This window comes from Homarus americanus, unplaced genomic scaffold (genome assembly GCF_018991925.1).
Source record: "Homarus americanus isolate GMGI-L3 unplaced genomic scaffold, GMGI_Hamer_2.0 scaffold18703, whole genome shotgun sequence".
In the NCBI taxonomy this organism is placed as follows: Eukaryota; Metazoa; Arthropoda; class Malacostraca; order Decapoda; family Nephropidae; genus Homarus; species Homarus americanus.
The window spans coordinates 6,487,989-6,511,314 of NW_024749779.1; the positions used below are offsets into that span (position 1 = coordinate 6,487,989).

At 43.1% G+C, this 23,326-nt stretch overlaps 2 protein-coding genes across 2 annotated transcripts; both read right to left on the minus strand.

The window, feature by feature from the left end:
* Positions 1-274: 274 nt before the first annotated feature.
* LOC121853806 (glutamate receptor ionotropic, delta-1-like) lies at positions 275-7,878 on the minus strand. Its single transcript, XM_042348180.1, has 11 exons — positions 6,464-7,878; positions 6,111-6,214; positions 5,198-5,288; positions 4,686-4,844; positions 4,269-4,363; positions 4,002-4,054; positions 3,464-3,681; positions 2,973-3,124; positions 2,495-2,605; positions 1,718-1,881; positions 275-1,360 (listed from the first exon to the last, which is right to left on the minus strand). The coding sequence occupies exons 1-11, from the start codon at positions 6,500-6,502 to the stop codon at positions 1,242-1,244; spliced, it is 1,305 nt and encodes a 434-aa protein (XP_042204114.1). The 5' UTR covers positions 6,503-7,878; the 3' UTR covers positions 275-1,241.
* LOC121853836 (glutamate receptor ionotropic, delta-2-like) lies at positions 6,772-18,169 on the minus strand. The gene is made up of 8 exons (XM_042348211.1): positions 18,071-18,169; positions 17,790-17,948; positions 17,171-17,318; positions 16,478-16,695; positions 15,757-15,908; positions 15,478-15,585; positions 14,839-14,996; positions 6,772-6,782 (listed from the first exon to the last, which is right to left on the minus strand). Exons 1-8 carry the CDS (start codon positions 18,167-18,169, stop codon positions 6,772-6,774), a joined length of 1,053 nt encoding a protein of 350 aa, XP_042204145.1.
* Positions 18,170-23,326: the final 5,157 nt, after the last annotated feature.

A 23,326-nucleotide genomic window follows, 5' to 3' on the forward strand; every position in this document is an offset into this window, starting at 1 on the left:
TCAGGGCACACTAGTAACTTTCATACTAGGCAAGTTGAGTTTGAATATTGGTCAATTTATCAGCCTCATTCCAGAGGACGCAATGCCATGCGTACCTCCCTTAGTTCATTCATTACAGTATGTTATTAAAAAGAGTACGGAGTGACATGTGTGTGTACTTAAACTGATCCTGAAAAAACTTACATTAAAACATATAGTTAACAAAAGTATTATGATTCATTATTTATATTTCGTTCATATCTAGTAAAATAATAAGTCATAAAAAAACTCGTAATATTATTTGCTAAATAGATTTATTATTCACATCTAAACACCAATTTCTACAAGTTTTGATAATTAAATTATAACATATGGTTTTGATATAATAGATAGTATATATTCTGTGTTTACATTGTTGTGAGCTTTACGGACATTATGTTAATGTTTCCATTTGGTGATAGTTAACAACATTTTCTGTGTTTACTGTAGAATTAGGGGTATTGTGTGTCAGAGAGTATCGCATGTTCTGGAGGCAATCTAGTGGATCGAAGTGCAGGGAGAAGGGAAGGGAACGGGAAGAGAAGGGAGAGGGAATGAGAAGGGAAGAGGAAGGGATGAGAAGGAGAAGGGGAGGGGGAGGGGAAAGGAAGAGAATATAAGTCGAAAAGAAGAAAACGAGAAGAGAAGGGAAGAGGAAGGGATGAGAAGGAGAAGGGAAAAGGAAAGAGAGGAAGGGAGAATGATAGTTGAACGCGGACATAATTAACTACCATAAAAACTAGAACGGGGAATGAGGAAAATAACAATCGGTAAAATATCGACCTATTGGTTATATACAGTAGGTGTCAGCAGGTGAAATGAAGAGGAGATATGTTGAAGGTGCATTTACAAGTTATTTGAAACATGCAATTTGCAAACTCAAGGCATTTAGGGGCAGTTAGGGCTGTCGTAAGCCCATGAAATGTGTTTTTTTCCCTCGCACTCAATTGGAGCCTTGTAAAAACGATATGCCTACAAGTATATTAATACGTGTAGGTTATCAGTAAGACCAAAAACTCTATTAGTGCATGTAGGTGTTTTCTACTCGGACTTGTTTACTCTAGTAACAAATATGATGTAATACGTGATACCTATGATGTCAGTACAGAATGTGTTGATGAATATTGCTTCTCACAACAAGTAGAACTCAGTTCCAGCATCGTGCAGTCGACATTGACCAAGCTACATCACCATCTTCTTCGTAATTCAAAGCGTCGTTGTGATTAGATTTGTATTAATATAGGTGAAATACTGGTGGACGGTGTGGTAAGTATGTCACACTTCGCTAACGTCCAGCTCACACACAGCTCCAGCAGGAATACTAACATCGCCGTCGTCAGACCTGGAAGACGCCAAATGGGGTTGAGCTGACGGACTCATCTCCAAGGAAGTCTAGCGTGGTGGGGGGTGGTCATTCAGAATTTCTTATAATTCTTTTGTCCGTTGTTTTTCCACATCAGTGATTACGTGAAGAAAATACAATTTCACACTTGAAAATATAAAAAATCTGATTCTCGTCAATATTTTGATAACTATTTTCAACAGTATAATTTCAACATACCAAGAAGTCATATGTATTAATCTCTGCATTCAAAAGCTTGCAACAACTTTCCAGAAAGAGAGGTGTATGAGTGAAAACTTAGACTGGCCAAATTTCACGTAATACCCAAGCACAAGATTATACCCAGCTCCAGTTTACCTCCGGCCAGCACTATGATGGACCCCATGAAGGAGTCCAGGTCGAGGCCTGACACCGTGTTGGTAGACTTGCCAGCGGAAGGCGGCAGGAGGCACTGTGAGGTGTTGGTGATCTCCTTCTGCAGCCACAAGTTGATCACCCCGGATTCCTTTACTCTTCTGAGCCTACGGGTAAGAATGGGAGGGAAGAGTGGCCAAAAAAGAACAAGGCGTAGCTTGTGGAAAATAATTAAAGAAAATAGAGTTCTGAGAGAGTTGTCATAGTATTTCTTGTATTTAATAACCTATAAGATTACTAATATGTTATTCCACACATCATCGAATCCTAGTAATTAATAACAGATGAGGTACATTTTTAATAGACATGCTTAAGTTGTTGCCTTCAGTAAAGCAAACGACTGCGACTGACATGACAGAGAAGTTGTTTGGTACTACGGCAAATATTAATGAACTATTCCAAATTTATTCCATATGGGGAAACATACCAGAAATATGCTAAAGTAACTCACCAGTTAAATATTGTGGTAAGTGGAAAAATCATCTTGAAATTTTATTAAAAGCGTAGCACTATTCTAGATTTGGTAACACTGTTCTAAGAATTTTTTTCATACGTTGTTTTTAAAGATGAATTTTCTAACTAAAATTACCTAACGAAATTTTCTCACATTTTTACCCATTTTGTGAATAGTAGCGACATCACTGAAAAAAAGTTGGACTGGATGTGTCCTTTAGGAATGACAAAAATAAATACCACATATTCTGCTAACACAGCACTGACCAATAATCAGCCTTTTCTTTGTAGGAAGAGTTTGTCCTGTAGGCCATAGCGATCATCACATTACTGTAAGCGACCTCCCGGGAGATGTACAGGTGACACTGCCCCGTCGAGCTGTAAATTTTATTCTTATTCGTTTTGGTGGAGATTCTAGTGATTGTACTGCTGAGCAGCCGAATTCATGCTCTACAAGATACTTCACTATATACACAATATACAGAGGTTTGCGTTATAATAAATGCTTATCAGTAAAAAAAAATCTAATATTGAATGAGTTGGAACTTTTTGTTATTTGAAATACACCAAAGTTCTCGACCCACGGACTATGCGAGCAATGGGGTTGGAGTAGTTTTGAGTGCCCTTCTTTCGTACTTGTTATTGTACACCAGTCCTTGTGTACTCGTCCATGTACAGTAGTCCTTGTATACTCAGAAACAAAGAGTACGCGAGTCATCAAGAGAGAGTCAAAAAGATCTTATACCTGAAGTCCCAGGACATGGCCTTTTTCATAGTGGTCTTGTCGCAAATGCCAGCAAACTGCCCCTGGGCGATGGGCTGTCGTGCCGCCCAACAATCCTGGAAGGTCCCCTCATGACCGTCAAACACAGCCTTTCGTATCCCCTCCGTTGCTTCCTGTAATTCAATTCATTCTACATTACCTGGTCACTTACACAGTTCTGGGCATATCACTCAAGATCTCTTAGAGACAGATATGACAAATGAATAGAAATGAAGCATCACAGATCCTGATGGCACTGGAGTATTAAAGAATTTACCCCATAACCTTTGGCTAGTTAAGACCTACTTATAGAGTCCTAAGCATTATAAAAAAAATACTGACGCAGAAAAAAACAGCTTCTAATGACCAATGACTACTTAATGGTACTACTGTGTATATAATCAGCCTCTGGGGTCCTAGAGACCAGGTGATGATACTAGAAACTAGATCGTACGCAAAGACCCGAAACCTACTTGATAGTACTGAAACATCATAGAACCAGCCTCTAGGCGCCATTGGAGGTCCTTCTGAGTGACTAGGTCCTCCACGGAGTCTATCGGGATGGTGACCCGAGGCACAGTCAGCATGGCCGTCAGGATGCCGCTGTAGGAGGACATGAACACCAGCGACGCCAACAGCCAAGTCGTCACCACCAAGCGGCTCCCGTCTGTCTTTGGCAGCCACTCAGTGCCTGGCCAACACAACACTCAGATCTACTTTGTTCCTGGACTGATTCCTGTATAATTTTCTTTCATCCTTCAAGTGATTATTAAACAGAATTAAAATTTTTCTCAGTTAAAAGCTAGGGTACCCGGAGTTTCCCGGGTTTGTGTATTATGGGGACAACTCCCCCAAATTTACCTTTGACACTTCCGGGGCGATTGTGCATCTCCAAGTCAAATTTCAGCTTTGTATAGTGAACATCCACACAAACAGACACTGTGCTTTCTACATATACATCTAGACATATGGAAAGAGAGAGAGAGAGAGAGAGACACGTGGTGAACTTACTCTCCTGTGTGAGTGCCTTGAAGACCCATATGACGGCGGTGGACACGGGGCGTCTATGAAAGAAAGAATCGCATTAGTATTGAGGACCAAAACAATGTTTACTACACTGCACAAGTTTGAACATGTGTAGGTGGTATAAGAAGAGGTAATATATACAATGTTAGAGAAATATAAAAAGAATGATCTTACAAGAAACTTTGAAAGGCGTTGTCGAAATGTTTCAGAATTAATTAATTTATTCTTACTACAGTAACATTGCCGCCATACCTGTTAGACGTGTTGAAGAGCTTCGCCTCCTGCCAGGTGACAGTGGCGAAAGTGAGGCAAATACAGACCATCGCCGCCAACACCAGTGACCACACCTGAAACACACAAACCCGACCTCAGGTTAAACGTATCCCCCAGTTCACCGAATAAGAGCGTACGCGAATAAACAGGAGAATCTTCCACCAAAGTGCACAAGAAGCATCAGAAAAATGTCCATCATCTTGGATTCGTGACAATGAAACTCAAGTGTTTTAGTGTTCGCCAACTATGCGGTACACGTATGTCCTCTTCTACTTTGAAATTAGCAGGTTTTGCCGACAATAATCAAGCTTCATTCCTGTCAAGTGGGTAATTTTTATTCTATTTAATATATATTAACAAAATGAAAATACAACTGTGGCTGTAAGATATACTGACGGTGGGCGTGAAGGGCTTGAGGAAGCCTGACAGGTCACTCTGGAGGCTGGGACGGACCATGAGAATGGCCATGTTCTCACTGTACACTGGCTCAGAGAAGTCACACACTGTCTCCCGAGCTCGTGACACAGCGAACGGCCCTACCGCCATTTCCACCTCCTGTAACACAGAACACCACCGGATTATGCTCATGCTTCTTATACTCCAAGTTGTGGGACGTTCAATACGCACCTTAATTTTATGTTTTGTGTTTTATATGATTATCTGTCATGCATTCAATAATAAAAAGTTGGACATGGTATTAAAATTAGACCTGGAAGATAGGCAAATAAGCCAATCACAACAGCAATATCAGTGAATACAATTCTTCATTTTAACTCGCTTGCCAGTCAACAATCATCTACTTAATGACAGAAAGAGATGATACACAGAAAAATGTGGAGAGAGAGAGAGAGAGAGAGAGAGAGAGAGAGAGAGAGAGAGAGAGAGAGAGAGAGCAGAAGATCATTTACCTGTCGCTGCAACATTCCCAACATTCCCGTCCAATTACCGTCTGGGCCAGCCACTCCCCACATGCGGTCTGGCGGCTGCACCAACTCGTATCTGACCAGGACGGAAAAACACAACTCAACTTAAGTTTCCTTTCTCGTCGTAGGAGCTGCACCTTAATTATTATCCACAGGTGGTTAATAATAATTTCGGTACATGAACACAAGACTTTACCTAGAGGGTGGCAGATCTATGGAACAGTTTACCAGAAGAAATAATGGAATCAAGAACAAAAGGCTTCAAAATAGCTCTGGACTGACACGGCTAACAAGGACAATGAAGGATCTTATACAGGCCACCGTCACAGGTTCTTTGGAGCAGATGATGTTCTAATTTTGTGTGTTCTCACAGTAAGATAACACTGCTTATAATTATTTTATACTGAAAGTCCAACTTCTAAATCCTCTGATTCATTTAATCTCGAAAGTTTATTGTATAGACCAGTGTAATGTTTGGCACTAACTTAAACGAAACTTTACTACTGGGGTTACCAGTTACCTGTCTGTTGTTCTTGTGAATTGCTTACTATATTAATATGAACCAATCTGGACAGTTTTATACATTTGAGGCACACTGGCCTCAAGAGGTTAGACCAAGGAAAGTTACAGTCGTAATGGAAATTGAAAGATGTTAATCAATATTAAAATTATAAAAACATACATGTGTGAATTTAATTATGATGAAGGCGTGATATTTTGCTTAGCGTGAGTGCGTGACACTTGATCAAAATACGTGAGTCTTACGACAAAAGCGTGAGACTTGAGTATTGCTATTATTGTCACATACAATCATTTTTCTAGAATAATTACACAAGAAAATGGTTATATAACTGTACTTGAATAATTATATTTTTCCAGTATCTTGTGCAATACTCACTCAAAGTTCAGTTTATTAGCGAGGATCCGGAGTAAGTTGTCCATGGGGCCGTGGATGGTGACGGTATCGTTGTCCAGCATCTCCACCCTCGTCCATGGCACCCACTGTCATGGTGAGTAATGAGTGAACTGAGTGTCTGTTACTCTCTTTCCTCTCTCTCTCTAGATGCTCTTCTATCTTTATTTATTTTTGCATATTGCGATCTCTGTTTCAATCGATCTAAATTGGTTGTCGAAATATAATTCAAATTTATTATTTTGTGCAATAGTTGTTCAGCGCAGGATAACAAAACATTTACGATTTATAGCCACAGACCATACTGACTCATCCTACGTCATCTACAAATTCCTCACCTCTCCAGCAGCTATCCTCAGAGAGGCCTTCCCCACCATTGTCGAGTAAAACAGAACCTGTGTCGCTCTCTTGGCATCCGCTTCTACAGGAGTAGCCGCCTCTGTCGTCGAGCGTCACCCTCCACGCGTCACCAGGAGACTAGTGGTCTGCTCCTTGACCTTAGAGTATTAGCACCGAAACCCCCGAGAAGAAGCACCTAAATGATGACTTTCAATATGATTGATTTATTGTGAAGCTGAATGTAAAAGTAGACTGCAGAGCGCTGTCTTCAGAGACTGACACTGACCTGGCCAAATAATAAAGCCACTTAATTTGGTCCTAGAAGTACACAACGCATGTACTCTGACTGATAGTGATAAAGGCTTTACAACGCTTCGGGCAAAAGAAGTGGAGGCCCGAGGACTTCACTGATCAGAGTGGCTGGTGGTTGTGTCCTAAAACTTGCTTAACGTGGGTTTATTGAGTAAGTTGTCCGGGGAGTGGGCGGTGCCGAGCTGAGTAGGCTTGCCATAGAAGTGTGAGCTATGTCACACCCGTCACAGAGGTTGGTGTCCTATGTAGTTACGGGACACCAGGTTCGTGAAATAGTTAAAATCGTCAACCTTTACCCGATTTACTGTGGTAATTTTCATTGTCCCGAAATGAAATACCTCGCCCAAGCGGCTAACGAGCCGATCAGTGCTGAGGCACAACTGCCCAAATAGAGTTGATAAATTGTAAAATCATATTGTATATAAAGAATTGTGGGAGAGCAATGTGTTTGCTGTGTTTATTCAGTAAATAAGTGATTATAACTTTCGCTGGAAGCTTTGTCAGTGGCATTATAAACAAACTGGGTTTGATTCCTTATTACTCTTGTCAAGTAAAGAGAGAAAAACTGGTTGTGGAGAGAGCCTACCGTAAAAGGCAGTGTTTCATCCAATACTTCCCCACACCTTTCCCTATGTCTGTCTCTCATACACTCTTTTTCTTGCCAAGGAAGGGTGAGTGGAAGTCATCACAAATACCAGAGTCGTGTGAAAGTCGCCAGCTGGAGCTCTGGTGCGCCCTCCTACCTTAATATATTCTCCTGGACTGATTACTTCCCAGCATCATGACACACGTCTTATATTTGGTTCTGCTGATATGCTTAAGATTTCTGATAATAGACCGATGAATATCAGATAAACTTTGTAGGTTGTAACCTCACTTTGACGTTACGAACAATAAACATCTTACCACATTTTTTAAATGGTATTTTATACAGTACCAGTGGTAAGAAAAAAAGGGGGAATCTAAGTGAGCAAGAAAGGTGAGAAATAAACAGTGAAACAAGAGATAAGTGTTAATTTGGTGGTCTACATGTTAGTGGGTGCGGTTGTAGCAGGAGTGACCCACCTGGCTGCCCCTCTCACCCAACACCAGCTCCTCTCCCCTACCACCCCAGCCACCACCTCAATCACGAAAACCATGAGTGCAGTGTTCAGACCTGCCGACAAGTAGATAGAATTATTACAATATAGCACGGCTAAATTCAAATTAAATGAAAAATGGGATTAGCTTTAAATTCACTAAGGAGGTTTATCTAGTGACTCGAACAAATTTACAGTTTTCATATGCTTAAACATTTTTTTTTTAAATTTCATGAAATTTTGACCCCCTTATATTGTAGGTCTAAATTAAACATTTTTCCTGAACAATGTCGAAAGAGATGTCAATACATTATAGTTGAAAGGTGGTGTGTTATACAGTATAACCATTTAAAAGATAAGCTTTACTTTAATTTTATCCTCTTCACCACTGATCGGCTCGTTAGCCGCTTGGGCGATCGGTCAAGTCTCTGTTACTTTTCCCTTTCTTTTATCCTTCACCAAATGATCGACTCGTTAGCCGCTTGGGCAATCGGTCGCGTCTCTGTTACGCACTGTTGGCAAGTACTGGGCATGCACCGGCTCCTAAATGTACCTGAACCTGGTCCAGTGTTGGTCAAGTCTTGTCTTGAACGAGCTCACATTCAGCGCCGCTACAACACTCTCTGGCAGATTGTTCCAAGAGTTCACAACTCTCACTCCGAAAAAGTTTGCTCTCACAGTTTTCTGGACTTGCGGCTTCTTCAATCTTGAGCTGTGACCCCTTGTGGGGCGAGCGTCCGCCTCCTCCAAGTAAGGACACTCGACTGAGTAGTGCCCCTTGAGATGCTTGTACACCTCAACTAGGTCACCCCTTGCCCGTCTGTAGTATAAGCTAAGCAAGTTCAGGCGCTCCAATCTCTCAGGGTAGCTGAAGTGCCGAAGTGCAGACACCAGTCTGGTGGCCCTCCTTTGAACATTTTCAGCCAACTGACAGTCCCTAGCAAATCTCGGGAACCAGACGGGGTGACAGTACTCCAGATGGGGAAGCACTTCACTCTTGAAGATCGTTACGAGGGACGGACCGTCTAGATATCTGAACGACCTTCTTATAAGACCCAATAATTTATTTGCCTGGTTTACCTTCTTCTCACAATGGCCCGAGAACTTCAGCTCATTGTCAACATACACACCTAGGTCCTTCTCACACACAGTCTCAACTAGTACATTTTCTTCATCCCGTTGGGACATATGATACGCCTCCTTACCGTTGGTACGCCCCAGGTGCATCCTCTTACACTTCGTGACATTGAATCTCAGCAGCCATTTCTTCGACCATTCCTGGAGCCCACAGAGGTCCTTCTGCAGCTCTTCACAGTCCGCTTGGTTCTTAATTTCCCGAATTAACTTGGCGTCTTCGGCAAACATTTGTATGGAGGAGTGTACAATGTACGGATTTTATACACCCTCTCAGTCCTTTAAAAACACAGAAAAATAAAATAAACTTTCTTTGGGGTGATAATAGAATGCCTTTACGGATAGCCAAGCTTGTTGGTTTTATTTATTTTTATTTTAACTAGTATTTCCTTATACTTTCTTTTCTCTTTGTGCTATCACTGTGTACACTGTATCTCCCTGTGAATGGTGTATTGTAGGCAGTTTCAGTTCATGAGAAAGCACACAAACAAAATAAAATTTAAAGTCTCTGTGGCACCTATAACACCACTTGGTTTCAGCTGGCAGTGGTGCCTTTCCAGCTTGCTTGCTAATTTATATTCACTTTAAGTTATTTACAACCTCTTCCGCAGTCACTGATGACACTATGAACTGATTTAACTAAAGGCACAGTAGTGCACTCCCTGGTTAGCCTTTATCACAGCCATGACCACAACTCCGTAAAAAAAAATAATAAAAGTTTTGTCATATGTCAATGATTTTGTGGTTGTATGCCTCGTGCCCTGGGCTGTACCTCCAACTCGGTAGAGATTGAGTTTTCAAAAATACAATCGCATCTAGCATTAAAATCCTACATCGATTTACACTTTCACATCACTAAGACGATCTTGATGATCTTATGTAATCACTGTCCAATTTCTGCCGCTCAACAACGAAGGCCCGAGTGCCGAACGCGCTTTGTTACAGAGACGCAACACGACCCGACCCGCACCTTTTACTTTTACTTTTATCCTCTTCGCCACTGATCGGCTTGTTAGCCGCTTGGGCGATCGGTCACGACTCTTTTCCTTTATATTCTTCACCAAAAGGTCGGCTCGCTAGCCGCCCGGGCGATCGGTCACGTCTCTGTCACGCACTGTTGGCAAATACTGGGCATGCACCGGCTCCTGAATGTACCTGAACCCGCTCCAGTGTTGGTCAAGTCTTCTCTTGAAAGAGCTCACACTCGGTGCCGTCACAACACTTTCTGGTAGATTGTTCCAAGAGTTTACAACCCTCACTCCGAAAAAGTTTGCCCTCACGGTTTTCCGGACTTGCGGCTTCTTCAATCTTGAGCTGTGACCCCTTGTGGGGCGAGCGTCCGCCAGCTCCAAGTAAGGACACTCAACTGAGTAGTGCCCCCTGAGATGCTTATAAACCTCAACTAGGTCCCCCCTTGCCCGTCTGTAGTATAAGCTAGGCAAGTTCAGGCGCTCCAATCTCTCAGGGTAGCTGAGATGCCGAAGTGCAGGCACCAGTTTGGTGGCCCTCCTTTGAACATTTTCAACCAACTGACAGTCCCTAGCATATCTCGGGGACCAGATGGGGTGACAGTACTCCAGATGGGGAAGCACTTCACTCCTGAAGATCGTCACGAGGGACGGACCGTCTAGATATCTGAACGACCTTCTTATAAGACCCAATAATTTATTTGCCTGATTTACCTTCTTCTCACAATGGCCCGAGAACTTCAGCTCATTGTCAACATACACACCTAGGTCCTTCTCACACACAGTCTCAACTAGTACATTTTCTTCATCCCGTTGGGACATATTGTACGCCTCCTTACCGTTGATACGCCCCAGGTGCATCCTCTTACACTTCGTGACATTGAATCTCAGCAGCCATTCCTTCGACCATTCCTGGAGCCCACAGAGGTCCTTCTGCAGCTCTTCACAGTCCGCTTGGTTCTTAATTTCCCGAAATAACTTGGCGTCATCGGCAAACATTTGTATGGAGGAGTGTACAACGTCAGGCATATCATTTATGAAACAAACAAACAACATCGGGCCCAATACACTACCCTGCGGTACCCCACTTGTTACAGGTACAGATGACGATTTCGTGCCATTAATCACCACACATTGCTTGCGGTCATGTAGAAAGTCTTCTATCCACGCTAGGACATTTCCCCGAATTCCGTACCCTTCCAGTTTGATTTTCAGCCTTTCGTGGGGTACACTGTCGAAAGCCTTGGCAAAATCTAGGTAAATATTGTCGATATTACCACCCCGTTCTAGAATATGGGTCCAAATATCCAATACCTTGAGCAATTGTGTCAAGCAAGAGCGCCCCGGCATAAAACCGTGTTGGCAATCTTTTACAAGGTTGTTTCGTAGTAGATCTTCCATCGCTGCATCTCTGATAATACTCTCAAGTACTTTACATATTATGCTGGTCAGGCTCACCGGTCTATAGTTGTTCGTGGAGTGCCTATCGCCCTTCTTGAAGATAGGACTCACATAAGCCACTTTCCATTCACTGGGGACCATTTGTTCATCCAGGCATTTACAAAACAGAATCTTCAGGGGCTCTGCAAGCTCGTTGCACAGCTCCCTTAGCACTCTAGGATGCACCATGTCAGGTCCAGGACTCTTATGGACCTTTAGCCTGGACAGTTTATTTCTAATACCCTCTTCTGTGAACACAATGTGGGTCAGTGCTGTGTCGAACCGTCTGTCCTCAAACGCAGGAAGGTTAGTTGCATCCTCTCTTGTGAACACTGAGGAAAAGAAGCTGTTCAATGCCTCAGCTTTATCCTGGTCAGAATCTGCGTAACTACCATCTTCAAGCCTCAGGTCTGATACTCCTACTCGCGTTTTCATTTTCGACTTTGCATAGCGGTAAAACGCCTTTGGGTTTGACTTGACCTCGCGTGCAACCAGCCTTTGGAACTCCTTTTCAGCCCTCCTACACTCTATCTTTGCTTGGTTTCTGGCTCTTGCATACATCCTCCTGTCTTGCTCATCGTTTGACCCAACCCACGTCTTGAATTTCTGGGTTTTCTTCTTAATTTTGTCGACCGCCGCATGGTTCATGTGTAGGGATCCCCTCGTATTCCTAGAAGCACTGGGTTTGGTCTTGGGTATATATTTATCGATCAAATGGGTCATTTTACTAGTTATGATATTCAGCGTAGTGTCTGCGTTCTTGTACCTTAATAAGTCAGGCCAGTTGATACCCCTCATCTCTTCCCTCATCCCATTGTAATTTCCCTTGTAATATTTGCACCTTGGCCTGGCCTTATCTTGAACTAGGTAACAGTTAAATCTGAATGACAACACTGTATGGTGACTGGTGCCAACTGGGGCAAGGTGTTCCAGTTTGGCCACCATACCCTCCTCGTTTGTTATGATGAGGTCAAGTGGCTTGGGTGTTTGCTCCCCTCTGTAATGTGTCGGGTCTCTCACATGTTGGAACAGAAAATTATCTCTCAGAGTTTCTACAAAAAGAGTAGCAGGATTATTCAAGTCATTCGGGGTTGACTCGTTTCTCCAGTCGATGTCGCCATAGTTAAAGTCCCCCATGATAAGGAGGTGGCTGGGGTTGAGCATCGCCGCATTGTTTATTAAGGTTCTTAAGTTCCTTTGATTTAGTGGGCCACAGTTCGGGGATCTGTAGATACACCCGACGATAAGTAAGTCCCCTCCCTTTAATTTAATTTTACACCACTTGGACTCTTCAAAAACATCCTCTCCCTGTACCCTCGCCTGGCTGGCTCTAAGGTCTTGCCTAGCGTAGATAACCACACCCCTCCTGCAGGATTCTTGAGTTAGGTTCGTAAATGAGTCATATCCAGCAATACTGAACTCACATTCCTCTGGGTCGATTCTCCTGTTCTTGTACAACAGTTCTACAACTCCTACAATATCTGGTTGGTGTACTCTTAGTAGTGTTTCAAACTCCTCCCTCTTATCAAGGAACGTGTCGGTATTAGTGTACATGACATTCAAGCCAGAATTTGTTCTCGGTAACGTCTCTGCTCTTAGTAATAAACCCGCTCCACCCACATTCTCAGAAGCTGCAGCATTTGCTAAGTACACTGTATTTTGCAGGGTGTGGTTAAAAATGGCATTGTTTACACGACGCTCGTTCCCTCCTGTCCGGTAGGCTGAGCCGGTGCCGCCTCCCGGGTGGGGGGTTGAGTGGGTGGAGGGTGCACTGCTGCCCCCTGGCCCTGTGTCGGCACACTTGTTTCCACTACCCTCCCCCTGAGTATAACCCATGTGCACCTGTCCCCGTTCCTTCTCGACTCCTCCCTCTTCTGCTTCAAGTCCAGCAGGAGCTTCTTGTGCTGTTCCCTCTGCATTACCGTGCGGTCTGGGTGAATAAATACATCTCGAAATGCCTCGCTCCTTGCTAAGTTTTTTGCCTGCCGGATAACTTGCCATTTTTCCTCCTCACTCCCGAGTGTGATCCTGAGGGGGCGAGGCTTTGCCCCCTGCTTTTGTCCCAGTCTCCTCACATCCTGAGGGGTTGCTGGAATCTTCAGAACCTCTGTGCAAATATTTTGAAACAGCACCTTGTCGTGTGTTTCCTTACTCACAGTTCCCTCTGCCTGGCTCTCTGGGACTCCAAAAACTATTACATTGTTCCTGCGCTGGAGCCGTTCCTGGTGTTCCTCCTCTCCCCTAACAGTAGGTGCGTTAATTTTCATTTCTTCGACACACTTTTTCAGAGTCCCAATCTGCTGTAGAACCTGTACTGATTCTGCATTACTCTCCGCCCTCCCCCGTGGCCCTCCTAATACGTCAGCATAACTCCTCTTAGCAACCACCTCCATTCTATTAGCTACTTCCTCAGTCTTAGCAAGGATCTCTTTCTCAACTTGCTCCAGTTTGTCAACCAGCAGGGCTCCTGCTTCATCTATTTTCGTCCCTAGAGAACTCGTTCCCTTATGGATTGCAATCGCTTCATTCACCTTGACTATGCAGCCAGAGCAATACCAGCAACAGCCATCATGCTTTACGGCAGTTAGTAACCTCCTAAACGCTGCATTAGTTAGGCCTGCATCCTCCATATCCGACGTCTCCCTGCAGTAATCACATATCAAACTCATGGTTGTTGTTGTTGTGGGGGGGGGGTGCAGACTGTGTATAAATCTACACCTATTTCAAAGAAAATAAAGAGAGAAAAAGTACTTAGCTACTCTCTGTTGCCTATGGAGTTGTCGTCTGCCAAACCGCTGACTTAAAAGTAATAACTAAATAACATAGAAAATCAAAATCCTCAGACGGCTTAAAGAAAACTGCCATGTCCTTAATTTTATTCTTCTGTCAAATCAGCATTACGCTTGGGGCACTAACATTATCTTGGATTTGGATGTCGCCATTACATTCAGCGACGTGTGTCCCTTGAGCTGCTGTAACACTGCTTGGTCGGACTGTATATAACATCTACAGTACAGACAACGTAAAGGAAACACCCACAATGATCGCTGTGGGCTTTTTTTTTTGTATTTATGTTTAGGAAATTTGTGAACATGAAAACTACCAGCAATAGTTCCTGACCTACTCATCACCAGCACTCATCACCAACACCCATCACCATCATTCATCACGAACGTCCATCACCAACACCCGTCGCCCACACCCATCACCAGCATCCGTCACCAACATCCGTCACCAACACTCATCACCAACACTCCTCACCAACATCCATCACCAACACCCGGAATCTACACCCATCACCAGCATCCGCGTCACCAACATCCGTCACCAACACCCGTCACCCACACCCATCACCAACATCCATCACCAACACCCGTCACCAACACCCATCACCAGCTTTCATCAATAACAACATTCCGTGGCACCCTTTCCTCTCCTTACCTGCACCCATTATCAATATCGGACCCATGTAGGACTCTAGGTCGAGAGCAGAGATGTTTTGAGAAGACAGGTCGGCAGAGGGCGGCTTGAGGCACTGAGACGTGTTGACGATCTCATTCTCCAACCACATGTCCAGGATCCCAGACTCCTTCACTCTCCTGATCCTAATCCACACGTTAATATGTATGAGAGCCTGGCGGTGGTGGGAAGGACGGGGGAGGGCTTCTACTGCCCCCGAACCTGCTGTTGTTTTACGGATCTTACAAATATCCTGAATATGCAAATCTTCCGTTTCTTTACTATCACGTTTATTTATCTGTTTGTTCATTATGCCATTTGAGTTTCTGTTTTATCGCTAATTCCGAATGTTGAAAATGTTTCTATCAGAATCTGTTTTGTTTTATAAATAATTAATTTCCCTTAGGCAAAAGCATCTTATTGTAAACTGAATCAATCGGTCAATAGAATATAAAAAATATATGATGTTCAGTCTTCTTTACACTTAACATTACTAATTCCAGCAGAAAAATCAAAACAAAGTATATGAATGGGCTGAAGCATTAGACATTTCATGCAAGGAGTTCGTGATTGTTGACAAAATGTACAGAATTTACTGATGGTGAAACAGGAGCAACTTACCAGTAGTCGCCGGCGTCTTTGTAGCGGGAGTTGGTCTTGAAAGCGACAGCCAGGTTGAAGCTGTGGACAACTTCCCTGGATATGTACAGGTGGCACTGTCCACTAGAGCTGTTTAATGAGATGAAGGAATTTATAGACACCGGGTTATTCAGGTATTCGGAAAGAAATATAAGAGTTTTATATTGCGGTATCTCCAGCCATTTCATATTCCAGTAGTAGTGAGCGAGTTCGGTTGGGTTATTCCAGACAATCACCCCGGTTACGTCAGCTACTATTCACCTGAAGTCCCAGGACATGGCCTTCTTCATGGTGGTATGGTCGCAGAGAGCGGCGTACTTCCCCTTGGAAATGGGCTCCCTGGCCGCCCAACAATCTGGGAAGGTGCCTGTGTGCCCCTCGTAGATCTTCTGACGGATTCCGTCTGGTGCTTCCTGTAGAAGGAGATACCAAAAGAAAGCTACTAACTCAACTTATAGATAACAGATACCTAAAGGAAGGAGTCGAGGGGCAGAATCAGGAGGCAGAAAGATGGGTTGGAAGGAAGAAACAAGTAAAGGCCATAAGAACACTGATATCTGTTGAACCAATCACGTTAGGAGTCTTAATCTGGGATTTATATTTTTCCTGGTGACCAAACCGGAAACAGTAAATGCCTTAAAAGAAGAACTTGGACCCGAGCATGTAATCAAACTAGAATTTGATATTCGACCACCAGAACTGAACCAAGATTCGGTGATTCCCAGACAGATTTTAATCTTACAATTTTAATTGAAAATAAAATGTTATGTAAAAATTGGGAATCGGGTCTAAATCATAACTTGAAAATCAATGCCCGGATTCCGCTGAATTATGGTCCGTATGAACTTCATTTCTGATGCCATGCCCAGGTCCAGAAAGATAGACAGAGTTTATTGTCAATTAGATACATAAATGCCTCTGAATATGACATGTTTTGACTGTGGTCCTGTATTTTCAGCGGCTCCTGGCATATAAAGTTTACCTGAAAGTACTGAAGCATCCAGGAGCCAGACTCAAGGCGCCAAGGCATATCATTCTGAGAAACGAGGTCCAACATGGAGTTTATCGGGATGGTGACCCGAGGCACAGTCAGCATGGCCGTCAGGATGCCGCTGTAGGAGGACATGAACACCAGCGACGCCAACAGCCAAGTCGTCACCACCAAGCGGCTCCCGTCTGTCTTAGGTAGCCACTCAGTGCCTGGCCAACACAACACCTAAAATATCTACTTTATGTCTGATTGGATCATTCTGTGTCTTTAACCATTTCTATGAAATAGCTTAGATGAATTATATTAACTCCTTTATTGTCAATTATAGTACAATACTCAAATAACTGGCGTGACCAGACATGCAGGGGTAACTGTTTATTTAAACAGTAGCTGGAATACTGCTGTTAGAATTATGTATGAACCCCTATTAAGATGCATATTGTACGCTAAATAAATATTCTAAGACTCTTTTAAAAGTAAGTTGCAGCACTTGTAAGAGGCATTTTCATAATGAAAATATTGTAAAACATACTGCAATTATATGTAATTATGTATAAGTGTTTGAGAATTTGAACACTGACATGAGAGCAGAAATTATGTAAGAGCATCCACTGAAACAATATATCCAGAAGCGAGAGAGATAAGGGGTGGGAGAAGAAGTAGGCAGGGTGAGAAGAACCTGACCTTCCTGGGTGAAAGCCTTCATGACCCAAAGAGCCGAGGTGGAGACAGGGTTCTTAGGTCGCTGGCGGAAGAGGCGTCCCTCCACCCACATCACACCCGCAAAGCCTACGAAGATGGCCACCATACTCGCCAAAATCAGGAACCACACCTGAGTTATAAATATTAAAGGTAATTAAGCAACAAAGACAAATGATGAGGTGTCTGTGGATACTGTACCGAATCACGATAATTTCAATATTATCCACATGCAAACTGTGTTGAGACGAAAATATAAAACAGATAGTAAACACAGTGTATCTCCTCCCAATATGTAAACTACAATAAGGAACAATGTACTGTACAACCGGTAACATAAAAGCATGAAAAGTGGATGATACTGTATTATAAAACCCAGTATTTTACAAACTGTTGGTCGGAGAACACAAAAATACTCACGTAGACGTTTTTTTTTCCAACAATTGGCACTACCAACAACTGACACTATCAACAACTGACACTACCAACTACAGGCACTACCAACAATAGGCACTACCAACAATAAGCACTACCAACAATAGGCACTACCAACAACTAGCTCTACCAGCAACCGGGACTAGGGAGGGGTGTGGTGGAGGAGTACCGAGGGAGTAAAAGGTTTCAAGAAGCCGGCCATGTCACTCTCCTGGGTGGGCCGTTCCACCAGGATGGCACTGTTCTCCGTCTTGACAGGTACCGAGAAATCACACACGGTCTCCCTTGAAGCCGTCACACCAAAGGGCCCGAGCGCAAATTCTACCTCCTGCAACCGTGTTATAGAGGAAGATTATGGTAATGCAATGGTTAAATTATGTCTTATTATGCTGGTTCTTAGATACTGTACTCCCAAATTTACCAAGACGCCTCTCGTGACCCGTGACTCACCTCCCGCTGCAGCATACCCAGCATCCCCGTCCAATTGCCGTCCGAGAGGGGTACACCCCACACGTGGTCCCCAGGCTGTACCAGCTCGTACCTGTACATTGCATCACACACACACCAAAGTAATGAATGTTAGGCTGACATGGCGAACTTATAGAGTAGAGCTTATGACATGATCTACACGCTGGACGTGAACTATGGTCATTATTGTAGCCGTAATTAGACTGAGTGGTGTATTTATTCGTATCTAGGAAGTCCAATACGTGTATTATGAGTGCTGGTACATGACAGACAAGACATTGCTGAACCAAGTAACTCCACACTTACTCGAAGTTGAGTTTGTCAGCTAAGATGTAGAGAAGGTTAGCCATAGGTCCCTTGATGTGTAGTTTGCCCTGCTGGTCCGACGTAACCCTCACCCATGTCCCCCACTGTCAAGGAAGTGAAGTACAGTATTATGAGATGCCGGGTTCAGTTGCCACATGTAAGTCACCATCAGGTGTCAATCAAAGATGGCGTATTTTTTTTATTCTATGATAAATTTGCTTTACACTATTTTATTCATTATAATCATGGGTTCGTAAATAATCTTCGAAAAATAAATTCACTGAACGACTTACCTCTTCTACCGCCACCCTCAGAAATGTCTTCTTGATCGACATAGTAACCTGGTACCTGTACCCAGAGATTACAAAAATGCTAACTAAATTGTGATAATTAAAATTTTAAATGGCACGAAGCTGTTGATAATATTTTATTTTAAATTGTATTTGGTGCTGTTAATTGTGTGTCGTGCTGTCAGAGTTCATCACCCTCAGCTCCGAGATGCCTGCCCCTGGATATCACACGCTTGCCTTCCCGTTCATTACAACAACACCCTTTCTGCAGATATCGTTCACTACAGTCACATTTCTCAAACCCTCATATCCTGAAAAGCGAACTTTAATTCATGTCGTTAATTTCACGTCGAATTTACACCAAGGGTCTTCTCGCGTCTACAGTATGTATGAATTGTAAGAAAGGGAGAAAGTGAAGACGTAGACTTTCCAGTACAATGGGTTTACTTGTATCTGGGGATGCCTGTGACGCCATAAATTATCTGACGGGTTGTTATGGACAGCTACGGCAACAGCACGTTGTCACTAACAAAATATCCCAGAATTTATTTTTGTACATCAAGACTGACGAGCCGGTCAGTGGCGAAGAGGATATAAGTATAAAGTAAACCTGACAAGTAGGCCAGCTCCCATTTTACCTTCAGTTACAGCAATCAGGAGCACACGATGGCGTTTTACTACAATATACAGAATTAATTCCCCCAATAAAAAAATAACACTATCTCGGTTTTTTTTTTTGCAATCTGTTTTAACTGCTTAACAAAAGTAGACTTTTACATTTATGAAAAATTGTTTGTATGTACTGCACGCTCACTGTACACCGCCCCCATGTCATACCATGAACAAAAAATGAAAAAGTCAAACCTTAAAAAAAAAAAAATCAAAAGCACTTAGTTACCATTGTGTCGAATTTCAGATTCTTAGCTTGTCGCCCGGGCAAGCAACAAACCAGACCCTTGACAAAGAACACAAGAGTATCCACCACGTACATTAATATAAGTAAGTAAATAAATAAATAAATTCTGCACCCCTGAGTCTGACGGCCTTCACAACGATAACTGATTGAGGCCATTTTCTTCCTTTGGAAAGGTTGGTACCACTGATTGTGTGATGCATTGTGTAACCAATTCGATGTAGTCTGTATATCACGTATAGTTAATACAGAAATATTAACAGGAATACATAACTCATGAGTGTTGTTCAGAAGTCTTAGTCCGGCGTGGCATATTATATAACACCGCAAAGGTTCAGAAGTTGTTTATTTATTTTTAATTGTATAGTTAACACTCGCTCCTAAATTATTTTTACGGAGGGGTCCGTCTCGGTAGGGTAATCAAACCTTCGTTCGTTGTCATTTCAAACCTTCGTTCGTTGTCATTCGTCTAACACAATAGTATAAAGATACTTGAGCCTCTCGTGGCACCTGAAGACGGAATGGGGTAGGAATTAGCTGTGGGCGGTGTACAGTTAGAGCTACCAGCGTTTCGTCAGTGCAACACCCCTATAGGAATCACAAATACTAGAACAGATGAGAGTTGTATCCCAGCTCTCTGCTCGCTTCTACTGCGTCTACTCACACGGTCTTCGTCGCTAAGTAGGCGTCAGATGATGAGAGCTGTTTAATGGGTTATCAATCAGCTGATGATCTGGAATGTTAAATGCGTTATTATAATAGAGTGAGTAAATGTCAGGTCATAGCCGTGGCAGGTGGTGTAAGTGGAGTAATAATTTATGAAGAGAAGATGGCTTAGCAGATGGGTGAAGAGATGTTGTTTTTAATTTGTTTTTGTATAGTAACACGATACGAACAGATGCCCAAATCATGGCCACGTTGGAAAGGAAAGAAAACATTAAAGGTCAGTCCATAGATTTTTTTTTAGATTGCCCCCGAGGGGGCTAGTTTATTGGGCACCCCCTTACATCCTGTGTAAGGTGAAGCGCAGAGCGTTTACAGTGCCCATCGGGGAAGCATGCGGAGTTCATGCTTGCCTTTATGACTCATGCATTAAGGGCGTAAAAGCCTGAAAGATCATGGTTTTTGTCAGCAAGTTACATAAAGTGACAGAATGATGAGTGTGTGTGGGAAATTCCCAGTACAATTTATGTTTATGGCAAAGCGTGGCAGGTCCCTAATAATGTCAAGTGCCAGGCCTGTCACTAGGAGGAGGGATATCCGGTCAGGGAGGGAAGAGGTGTTGGTAACGGCTGGGGACCTGTAGGAGGAGGTCATAGGGTAAGTGAGGATGTAGTGAGAGAGGGTGTGAGTCGGTTGACCACAAAGTTTACAAACAATGCGGCCAGGCTCAGGGTTGCCAATGTACTAGGCGTGGCGAAGTACAGTTGGGGTGGAGGTGATATGGTATGGTGGGACAGGTACAGTAGGGGTGGAGGGAGGCACATAGGCATTGACAATATTGAGGGACATACCTCTTTGTGTGATTGTGATGGCATGTGCGTCGACATGCCGGTGGGGTACGGATAGCCGGGGATGGTGTCCTCAGGTCCAATAGGTGGCCCTGGTGGAGTCCACACTTCCCAAATAGCCACAGGCCTGACCCTAGAGGGTGAAAAGGTCTGGTCCAGTGACGGAGCGAGTCGCGATAATGACTCCCACGTGTCCACCACACGTCCGCCATACGTCCGCTAGACGTCCATCACATATCCACAAGTCAATGACGTGTCCATTAGACGCTCAACACAGATCCACCACAAGTCCAATATTTTTTCTATAGGAGTCTGGTGAAGAGGATATTTTCTACATATCCACCACACGAGCAAAAGATATGCCGTCGATATGAGCATGTAATGAGCATTTGGTGTACATGGTGGGCATACAGTATAAAGGAAATGTGGATACAAATATGGTGGACATGGGGCGACATGGTGGGCATGGTGGACACATGGTTTGCATGATGGACATCTGGAGGACATGGTGGACATATTGAGGAAGTGGGATGGACATATTATACCCTTGTATGTCCACCATGTCCTCCCCATTTCCAACAAACCCTACAAATGTCCAGCATGCACTCCTTATGTCACATGAAGGTGTAGTGGATATGATGGAAATGAAATGGACGTCGTGGACATACTGTACGTATGTATGAAATGGTTGATATTAATTGGGTGGACATGGAGTGGGCATGTGGTGAACCGTGAACTTGGTGGACACATGGTCTATACGTTGTTTGCGTCTGGTTCATAAGAATCTTTACCAAAAATCACCATTAGATAGGTGGAGGCCTGTCACGGTTGTGGGTATAGTTGGCCATTAGTCAGGTTGCCGGCAAGATCTGGGAAGCTCCTTCACTTGCCAGGATCTTGAGCCAACATACAGTACACCGTACTCTAGAAACGTATTTGAATAAGTAAAATAAGATGCCCTGCTATTGTAATAGATGATAAAACTTAGTAACGAATCAATTAAAAACCATGAAATTAACACTTGTAAATAAATAAATACGTTCTTTGTGTTTCAAATGTTATTGTTTTCCCTATTTATTAGCATTTGTTGATATTAATACAAATTAGAAACACAACAGTGTTCTACTAACAGATCCTGGACACAAAACAAATAAGCCAAATGCGAAGCATCAATTTTGCACAATTCCATCGTGAAAACCCCGTGTAGATGACCATCTACTGTAAACATCTTCTGCCTTTCAAACATCGATCCGCTGGTGAAACTGTGGCGCCACGCCACGTCGGAGCCACCAACTCAGTGGTGCCAAGCAGCAGGCACAGTAGAGGGTTTCTTTTTATTGTAAATTATTTTTAGATGTTAAATCAATTGCATAAATAAATTCACAAATGAATAGAACACCATTCATCCAATACAGCTTCATCTTCTGGCTTCGAGTCAAGACATTCATGCCACCGGTGATCTGGCACCACCTAACGTGTAAGTCTCGTTCAGGCAATAAAGTTTGCCGTAGTTTCACATAAGATGAAAAATACTGAGTTGCGACTTGAAACTAATACTTGATAGGGCACTGACTGAATACAAGTTTTGTCACCACAATACGTATCTTGTGCAGTTCCAAATTATGTCAATCTTTTTCAAATTCATTTCTTACAAACAAATAATTAAGGGCATTCATAGTCTAAAAATTGTAATGTGAGGCGTTACTTTCCTCTGCCACCACAGACTGACACTGTCAGTAAGATCTTATCTTACCCCAATTTAGCATTTGTCTTGTCATGTATACATGATCTGGCGTGATGCATAATGAAAGTGGGTCCCATCGACTCCATAGAGTGATGGCTCATTAGGGGCAATAATGATACATAATACTGAGTACTGGGAATTCATGATGAGCTTGAAGCAGACGAGTGAAGACTCGATGAAAACAGGAACGGCGTCCAGTGGTCTATGCAGGGCGGGCGCATAAATCCTGCATCACAGGGATTGGGTGGAGAGGTGGCCACCCAGGTCCCCGAACCTCTCACCCCTCGATTTTTTTTTCCTGTGGGGACACTTGAAATACGTTGTTAATCAATACACCTCGGATCATTGATAGGCTGAAGGAGAAAATAAACTCAGAATGTGCCAATATCATCGCTGAAATGTTACAAAAAGTTCAACTCTCCTGCTTGAGCCGGTTCAGGGTGTGCAGAAGGCAATTTGAACATTTATTGAACA

Bases quoted from the DNA above. Each gene is read 5' to 3' on its own strand.
- LOC121853806 (XM_042348180.1), bottom strand. From the start codon at position 6,502: ATGGTGGGGAAGGCCTCTCTGAGGATAGCTGCTGGAGAG. The intron at 6,215-6,463 runs GTGAGGAATTTG...TCACCATGACAG, and splicing joins TGAGGATAGCTGCTGGAGAG to TGGGTGCCATGGACGAGGGT. The intron at 3,682-4,001 runs GTAAGTTCACCA...TGTGTTGGCCAG, and splicing joins CAAGGCACTCACACAGGAGA to GCACTGAGTGGCTGCCAAAG.
- LOC121853836 (XM_042348211.1), bottom strand. From the start codon at position 18,169: ATGTACAGGTACGAGCTGGTACAGCCTGGGGACCACGTGTGGGGTGTA. The intron at 17,319-17,789 runs GTACTCCTCCAC...TTTATAACTCAG, and splicing joins TGAAACCTTTTACTCCCTCG to GTGTGGTTCCTGATTTTGGC. The intron at 14,997-15,477 runs GTAAGTTGCTCC...GATTAGGATCAG, and splicing joins AAAGACGCCGGCGACTACTG to GAGAGTGAAGGAGTCTGGGA.